The following is a 9,542-nucleotide window of genomic DNA, read 5'->3' as shown; positions in this document are numbered from 1 at the left end:
TATTCCAATGTAAGCCACACGGCATTTCTGGATGGTGGAGAAACAAGTTCCAACTTCCACATGCAGAGCAGCTCCTCCCTGGTACCAAGAAGGGTTTCCTACAGCAAGACCACATGTGGACCACAGCCAATGCATGACTGATACACCAGGCTACCAGCACCCCACTCTGCAAGTTGTTTAGCTATCTGACACCCTGCCTCCACCTTCTATCCTTGGTAAACATCCAAGAAATGTGGCAAATGCATTCACCTTTATGACCTCTCTATAATTTCATGTGCTCTCCTTGTGTTAGCTAGTAAAGAATGTGAAAGTTTCTTTAATTCTCCTCTATTTGCTGCATCCCCACTGATGTGAGAAAACACACCACAGTACTTATTGCTTCTTATGAGCTGGACAATGCTTTTGAACTAAGGCCATGTCATAACACTTCTGACAAAGACCATCATTTTTATAAGGCTTCTCTTGGATAGGAACAGTACACAAGAACTCACACAACACACCATTCAGATTAGTTCCAACTTCTTATTTTATTAAGTGCTGACATTTGAAAAACTTTTTCAAAGCACACAAGCCAAACTCTAGACATCAGATGTAGCACTCACAAATGAGCAGCACTTGATGTTCCTTTACTCCACCTGCCTGCAGTTATCAGGTGTCACACTACAGACAGAATGTCAGGTCTTCTGAAAAAAGAGCCTGGCAGGAAGAAAAATTTGTGTACACAGCTCCCAACATAGCACTTCTTGTTTTGTGTGACTACCACATGTGCTTGTTACATGACCCACAGACTCACATGTCAGGAAACAAGAGAAGTGGCAGTCTTTCAGCAAGTGGCAGCATTTGCAGAATATCTTCAGTACAATACTAAAATAGGTGTTTGGACCAAAAAAAAAATCTTTATTTGATATAATACAGTGCAGAGCTTGCAATATGTAATGTTATTATGCTTCTGTAAGTGAACTTTAATGGCAGGTCAATTCTTAATAATGACTCTTCTGAGCTATATTCACCCTCCACAGTTTGCAGGTAAAACAAGTGAAAGGTAAGTCAGAGCAGCATATTAAAATTTGATGGAATCTCATTTTGTCATCCTTCATTGCTTTTGTTTTTTTGAGGGATCTGTTGCAGACTAATGGGACAGGCTAGAAAATTTCCACGCATATCAGTAAGCAAAATAAAAGTCTTAAATTTTCATCTTGCCCATTTCACAAATGGAAATGGTATTATTATTCCAAAGCAAAAAATTGGAGGAAAACAGTGGTCATGTTTATACTTAGCAACACTGTTCTCCAGTACTTCCATTTGACAACAGCTGAATTGCATTCTTAAACAGAATTCTTTACCTATTCTTAAACAGAATTCTCTACATAATCCCTGCTATCTCAGATAACTGACACAGAAATATCACTTAGGGTTTGGGTGACATCTTGAGGACCTTGTACAATCTGACAATACCTTCATCAAACGTACATTCAAGCTCTAGTTTTACCTTTCTTTACATTCTTTTCATCTGAGGTGGTTTGGAGTGGTTTGTAACATGTAAATGAAGAAACCAAAGGAAACGAAAGCAAATCTTAATACTGCTCCTCCTTCCAATAAAATAATTGTACCTAATGATGCAGCAATTATTCTCAAATCTACAGATATGATAAATTCTGAAAACCTGTACCAGAAGTACTATTCTGTACCTGTTTACAACTTCCCTTGGACAAAAAGCTGTCACATCCCACCACTCTGACCAAGGCCAGAAACAAGTTAATTACACTTGAATAAACCTGATTACTTCAGGGGAATGTTCAGGGTACAGGAGACATGCTCCCTTTCCTAGTCACATAAGACTTGGTCTCATGAACTGAGATGGGAATTAGGATTTCCCTCATTTTTGGCTCACAGGTTGCAAGGCCTTGTTGCTTGTTTCTACACTGTGGCACAAGTTCCAGTACAATTCTAGTCAAGACACCCTGTGGAACTACTTGGTCATGAGTTTCAAATAGCCTTGGAAGAGAAAAGCCAAGGCAACTCAGCACTTTTTGAAATGCATTCTTCGAGAAGAATGGAAAGCAGGTTTCTTCTTCCCCAGAGCTTGGTACCTCCCTCTGGGTTCCTCTCTTATTTTAGCACTGATGTTCTCCATGAAAGTTGCTTGGGCCCACCTGAAGAACACCCTGGAATACTCACTGTGTACAGCCCAAGGCTACATCTTCACAAAGGACAGAAAGGCAAGCAGAGCTCTTTTAGGATCTGACTGAGCAGTAGTCAACTGGTCTCTGGTCTTGAAACTGCAGTTTTGGACTCTAGCAGTTGAAACTTCAGCCCAAAATACCAAATTCACTGAAAACAACACATGACCCTAAATATGTCTACACCATCATGCCAAGTAGTACCTCTGCAAAGCCAAGTCACCTCTCACTCTCCAGCAAGGCTGCATGGGCCCTGGAAGGAGCAGTCTGGAGCACTGAGGAAGCACTGCCAGACTTCCCAGGCACACTGCTGGGCTCTGCAGGCTCTGAAACAAGCACCCATGGAAGGACAAGGTGAGCAGGGTGCAGAGTGCATGATGCCTCCAATCACTACTGAGATCTGCTCTTCCAGAGAGTGACAGACACAGGAATCACCTCTGTAAGACCATACAATTGTTTTGGAAAGGCTCAGAAACAGAACAAATATACAGATTAGAACCATGAGCACAACTTCAGAGAAAGGAAAATGGCTCTGTAAAGCTAGAATTGCCCAAAGTAAGTATTTCTGAATTTATCAGTACAGATACACATACTATGCAGCAAAAACACAGACAGACTTCCCATATTGAGACACTTTTCAATGTAGTAAATGACAGGACTGGTTATTCCTTCCTCCCTCTCCCCCTGCAGAAACCTCAAGTCTATCTTCTGTGTTATACACAATGAAAAGCAAAAGCTCATGAACGATTGTAAGCAAGACAACTCACCAAGCAATGCTACTGAGGGGAGTGTGTTGAAACAGGACAGTTGCACTATCTAAAGACAAAATTTTTTCAAGAGAAGCTGAAGTGAAAGGTAAGTGAAACTGAAAAAAACCTGAACTTGAACATCAGGGGGGATGTATATTTTCTCACTCTTAAAAGCTTGAGCCTTTTTCCATTGAAAATACTGATAAAAGAGTAACATAGACTTCAGAATCTCTTTAAAATTGCATATTTTAAAATTGCACATTTAATAATTGCACAATAATTTTTTCATTTCTTGTGCAGTGGGGGCTGAAGAGAAGTTCAAGAAATTCACTGTGGCAGAAGTCCTTAGTCAGCAGAAAGTGCTCTGAAGAAAGCAGTAGGAACTGGAAGAAAATATTCAGCACCTGTAGTTTTGGCTACTGGTGGGTAAAAGTAAGTAAAGTTTTGGGGTGTGCTGAAACCTTTAAGATGAGAGCTGATCCCATAGTAATTTTTTAAGAGACAAACAACCACTTGCTCATTAACAACTATGAGCAAAGCAGAAGAGCAGGATTCACTTCTATGCAGAATTCATGTGCTTGTGTGTCATGGTTGTTTCCCAGACCATCATTTTGAGTCTAGGATTCTGCAGACATGGGAAATAAGGCTCTCTGCTAGATGTGAGGAAGAGTCTCAAGATGCTTTGCCCATGCCCAGGTCTGTTATTTCCCCTTCTTTTCTTTAACACTACTGAGTATGAACTTTAACCTCATTTAGCTTCCAGAAAGCCTCCAAGTTGGTTATTTCTCCTAACAATTCAACTCCCCACACTGCTTGAAAGACAGTTAAATTTTAAAAGAAGTTTTCAGGTTGAAATCTGGGTGTTACAATCTATTTCTAGATCTAAGTATTCAATTTTCCATCTGCTCTCAGAGAACTGCATAGGAAACAAATTGATTTTAAGAGCCATTTCCACACAAGTAGGTATCCTACACAAGAAGGCTTCATTCTCCATGTTTACCACAAACCCAGCGAAGCTGCTGCTCTGTTTGAAGGTCAGTTAATTCATCAATGGATCTCCAGCTGCACTGACAAGCATATGCACGTGCTCCTTTCTTCTTTATCATCTTTGCTCTTAGTTTACTGAGCTCAGGCATGTTATTCCTGCCAAAGAAGTGAATTCATCTTAGGAACATGCTGGGCTGTTTTGGTTTATTTTAAAGAAAAAATATTCATGAGGCCATTTCAAATCAGAAGACATCTTGACAATTTTGAGTACTGCTGTCATGGATTAATTTAGGGATATGTTTGAATTCTGTTTTGAACACTCCTTTCCTGAGCTGTGTAGTTTCTGTGTTCTCAGATAAACTACAGACTGGTGTTTTTGTAAACAATGTTATCTGTTGGGTTTAGATATTTCCAGTCAGCCTCCAGAGAAAGAACTGTGAAGCAAACCAAGCAGAGCTAATTCTTGTGTTAAAAAAATTACCCAAAAATGTATTTATCTTATCAAACTTACTGTAAAAATTGCTATGCATAACGGGTAAAATGATGGAGTTAAATTTTTCATCAGGAACTATTACTCAAGGTGATTGCTAAAGTGACTGAAATGAAATGGCCATAAAAGGGTAGAATGTACATCAAACCACAAATAATTCCTGTGCAGCCATTAACCATAACAAATGAAAAATCAGCATGTTATGACAAGAACAAGTTTTTTCAAAAAAAACAAGTGAAAGTGTAGCATTTTAGCTATCTCTGCTCTTATGGCCTCCTCCTGGCCACTGGCCACTGAATTGCTCAAAAACAACATTAACAAGCCCAATTAAATAACAAAAACTCAAAACAAGTATCAAGAGAAGAATTTTTAGAAAAAGAGATCAGACACCTATTGATGGAAGGAAAATATTTAACCTTGAAGTTTGCTTTCTAAAATTCAGGTTTGTCAAAATTAACAGTTAAATCTCTTGCTACAGATTACAGATTTTAATTAATGTTACAGTTATCTGATACTAATGACGATCATCTTATTTTCTTCTTTCGTTTCATTTATTAATTTCAAGATCTGAGAAGCAAAATAATTTTGACTTGGGGTAAAAAAAAAGACTCCCACTTTTGTTTAAACCTTTTCCACTACCAAACTAATCTCAGGAAGAGTGCAGAATGGTATTTTTAAAACTGCTTTAAATAATGGGAAAAATAATGATATTCAATAAGAAATACAAATTTTGAGACCAGACAAAAAATACTGGAATAACCAAAGATGTAACACAGGCAAAATAATGGAAAAGGAGCTGGTATCTCCATTAATGTTCTTCTCTGACTGTCACATCACTCTCAAGCACATAACTCTGAACACATCCACCTCTTCCATCAGCTACCAGGCTCACACAGAGGCTGTACTAAGAGGAATCCAAATCTGTTATCTATTACTACACTATCTTTCACTAAGTCTTGGCATAAGCTTTAGAGAAACAGAAAATAAGAACTCATTACTTTAAAGTCTTCAAAAACTATTTAAAGAATGAAAAACATCACAATACAAGCAGAAAACAAAAATCCACCTCTCCATTTAACTAAAATTTGCTTCAATAAAGAAATCTGTTAAGAAATAAAGCTATTTGATTTTCACTGAACCTGACAGCACACCTGGTAGTGGAAAAAAGAACATCTGCCTTGAAACCATCACAGTCTGTAAGAGTGCAGGTGAGGTGCAAAGCACACGCTGAACACTCTGTATTCATGTTGCTGACATTGTAGATACCCTGCACTGGTAGGCAGAGTACAACCCATCACATGGATTACCTGCTTATTTCAGCAGTAAGCTGGGCTTTTCATCCATGAAACTTGAATTCTTTTTAAAAGCAGAGGGAGTGTCATAGGAGAAGAGATAGAAATGGATGAAAACAGATTTTAGGAGATGTTGCTTCCCCCTCCCCACAGACTGTCCCACCTGATCCCAAACAGGCAGCATGCAATGCTAAGGGCTTTTCACTTTCCTGCTCTTATTGAGCCTAAAAGCAGGGCAGCACAGCACCAACACCCACCCCAGACACACCTGAAAAAAAGATAATCACAGGACTGATCCCAGACGTAGTCATTGAAAAGCGACACGCGGAAGTCACAAGCAGTGCAGCGCAGCCGATCGCACGCTCTGGACAAAGAAGAACAATCAGAGAAGCTGACTGATACAACATACATCCACCATAAATGGGTCAAAGTACAGCACTCAGAAACACTAGCAGTAATGTCACCTAATCTTAATGCCTTTACATCTCTGGCATGTTCAGAATTATGGCATGTGATTTAATTATAAGTTCATGTATTATTTTTATAGGTTCCTATCCTCACTGAACACATAAAATAAACTGATATTCATTTGATATATTCTCCTTAGTCTTCCTCACTGATACAACACCTGGACAGCATACAAATATGTGCTGAATGCACAATTATTTACTACAAAAAATGCCACATGGAAATGCAGTAATGTTCTAAAGGATGTTGTGAATAAATCATCAAAGTATCTCTTCTGCTGAATTCAGCTGCAATTGCAAAGTACTCTGACCATTTTCAGTTCAGGTTCTGGGAGACTTCAACCAGCCCAAACACTGATTTAAGTCAAGTACTTGGCATCACACACAAAGATAAAGAGAGGCAGGGAAAATAACACAGCAGCAATTTCCTTAACTACTTGTTACTGATTCTTGGTTTCACGTCTCATTTGCAAGCATTTTTCACCACTTCAAATAAGGAAAAGGCCAGTGGTCAACAACAAAGGACTGGAAGGGACCAGCTGATTTCAAGGGCAGTTACCACTTAGATGAGTGTAAGGCTGTCCTGCCCAGTTCAAATGCAGAATTTTGAACCACCACAGAAACACAGCTGTGAATAAAAATAATGATAAAGCAAGTAGCACATATTTTTCAGGTTTCCTACCTTTTTGAAATATTTGTTCCTATCCCAGATGGTGAAAGGCTTCCACCCAGGTACACTGGACAGCATCTATATGGATTAATTTAAAAAAATTGAACAGGTTGGAAAAAGCAGTACAATATTTCTCCTAGTTTAACAGCATGGTATTTGTAAAAAAAAATATAAGCAAAGCATCCAAATGCTTGTAAACTACAGAATTTTACAATTTCCATTATCAAATTATTCAAAGAAAAACTCTACAAAAAACACTCTCTATGCTGAATATACAAAGATCTACATTGCTGCATTTGATAAATGTATATGTCCATAAGGCAAAGGAAGATGTTGTTCAATAGCTTAAATAATTAATAAATTTATAATAAATTATTTGGACCACATAAAAACACATTAACATAATTCTTTGAAATTACCTGCTTATTTTTGTTTTTTCTTTAAAAAGACTGTCTCTCCTCTCAATGTCTTTCTTAAGAAATGCCAACACAGATTAAACAGCAGCAGTATTCTCAGCCTGATAAGAAGTTATAATCAAGCAATGTCCAACAAGCCAGAACATTTTTCACCTACCTTTTCCCATGTGCCTGTACAACAACACTATTTCTTTCAGGTGTGAGACTTGCAGAATTAGACTTCAATTTCTGTTTAAAAACAACCAAAGAATAAAATGCAGCATTACAGCAAAGTCACAATATTCTGTTTTACTTAATAAGCAGGAGCCAGAAAATCTCAGTCACAGAAGAAGGGGACTAAGACTTTGGGAATTTTCTTGTTCAAGTTTGTGAGGCTCTGAAGTAACAGGTAAATAAGGAACAAGGTTTCTCTTCCCACACTGAATTTCCAGCTCTGGGTGAAGGAATTCCCCACCACATGATCACTAAGACTTTAAAATCAAGACTTAGTATTTCATGCCCTCCTTTAACTAATTTTGCTTTTAAAACCAGTTATAATTTGGAACCCTCTTCCTAGATGTTTTTTAGCTTTTGTTTCATTAAAACCCATCAAGAACTTAGATATTCAAAAAAATCGAGTTTTTGAAAGGTTTCTTATTTGCTGCACACAGAAGAGTTTATTTGAATTCTATAATATGAGAACTCTAGTTCCTGAATGGGAAGTTCTAGGGATATAAAATGATAAAATTATACAAATTTACTGGCATAATTCTCTCTCCTTCAGATGTATAGAAGTATTTTTTGTTGTTTCAGATTTAGTCACACTGTAAAAAATCAAAGACAAACAAAACAAAATCAATGTCACTCATGAACATAAGGGAATCTGCAGGAGGTTATGAAGTGTAAGTAACACCATTTTCTACTGCTGATACCCAAATGAATATCAATTTTCAATGCCTTCTATCACTGTAACTGTCTTGAGAATGTAAACTTGCAGCTTCATCTCCATCTCCTGCTGTGAAGTGAGAGGACATTTGCAGAGAATACAAAACAGGAGCAGTGGTTGGTGCATCAGATGACTGAGCTGCCATTAAGAGGGACCTCACATGACTTCCAGAACTGGGGTGAGAAGAATCTCTTCAAGTTCAGCCGAGGTGAAATGCAGACTCCACCCCAGGGGAGGAATAATCCTTATGCACAGAACACCATGTGGGCTGGCCAGGCAGAAAGCAGCTTTGCAGAGAGGGCTGTGGGAAGTTCAGTCGGTATCAAGCTGACCATGAGCCAGCAATGTGTCCTTGCTGCACAGAGGGCCAACAGTGTCTTGGGATACATCAGGAAGGGTGCTGCCAGCATGTCCAGGCAGGTGATCCTTCCTCTCTACTCAGCACTGATGAGACAGAATCAAGAATCATTTCAGCTGGAAGGGACCTACCCCTGCTCAAAACAGGGTCAGTTTCAGCAGCTTACCAAGGACTGTGTCCAGCTGCATTTTGAACACCTCCACAGACTGAGACTCCACAACCTCTCTGTGAAGATTGTCCCTGTATTTAACCATCCTCACAGTAAGAAAAGTGTTTTCTTGTGTACTGATGGTATTTTGTGTGTTTCAGTGTATGCCCATTGCCTCTTGTCCTGTCACTGGGCACTATGGAGGAGAGTCTGGCCTGTCCTTTACTACACCCACAGCCCTTTACACACATTGATAGGATCGCCCTGGAACCTTCTCTTCCCCAGACTGAACAGCCCCAGCTCTCTCAGCTGCTCCTCATATGACAGGCATTTCAGTCCCTTAACCATCTCCATGGGCCTTTGCTGGAGGCTCTCCAGTAGCTCCATCTCTCTCTTGTATTTGAAAACCAGGACAGGTCACATTACTCCAGACTGGACCTCACAGACATGTCTGGAGCACTATGCCCCATACAAAAGAGGCATGAACATAATGGAGTGGGCCCAGGACAGGACCATCAAGGTTATTAAGGATTTAGACCATCTGACAACCAGGTAGCAGCTAAGAGAGTTGGAAATGTTTAGCCTGGAGGAAACAATGGTCAGGAGAACCCTATGAAGGTATGTCAGGGAGAAATAAAGAAGACGTAGTCAGAGTCCTCTCAGTGGGATCACTGACAGGAGAGGCAATGGGTGCAAACTGAAGTACAAGAATTTCTACACAAACATACAAAAAATCTTTATGACTTATGAGGGTGGTCAAACACTGGAACAGGCTACTTAGGTTGCAGTCTACATCCTCAGGGATAAGTGAAAGCCATTTGGACACAGTCCTGGGCAACTGGCTCTAGGCAGTCCTGCTG

At 39.3% G+C, this 9,542-nt stretch overlaps 1 protein-coding gene across 1 annotated transcript in view; it reads right to left on the bottom strand.

Annotated features, from left to right (window-relative positions):
- Window positions 1-508: 508 nt before the first annotated feature.
- Window positions 509-9,542, bottom strand: part of CFAP418 (cilia and flagella associated protein 418) — an 11,361-nt gene continuing 2,327 nt past the window's right edge. The window contains exons 3-6 of the mRNA XM_058025554.1: window positions 7,409-7,479; window positions 6,848-6,913; window positions 5,967-6,062; window positions 509-4,072 (exon numbers count right to left, since the gene is read on the bottom strand). Of these exons, the coding sequence (XP_057881537.1) occupies window positions 3,913-4,072; window positions 5,967-6,062; window positions 6,848-6,913; window positions 7,409-7,479 (393 nt within the window). The 3' untranslated portion in view covers window positions 509-3,912. The remainder of the gene's footprint in view (window positions 4,073-5,966; window positions 6,063-6,847; window positions 6,914-7,408; window positions 7,480-9,542) is intronic.

Source organism: Melospiza georgiana, chromosome 1 (genome assembly GCF_028018845.1).
Source record: "Melospiza georgiana isolate bMelGeo1 chromosome 1, bMelGeo1.pri, whole genome shotgun sequence".
NCBI lineage: Eukaryota > Metazoa > Chordata > Aves > Passeriformes > Passerellidae > Melospiza > Melospiza georgiana.
Note: the sequence above shows the minus strand (reverse complement) of the source record. Positions and strands in the feature narration are given on the sequence as shown.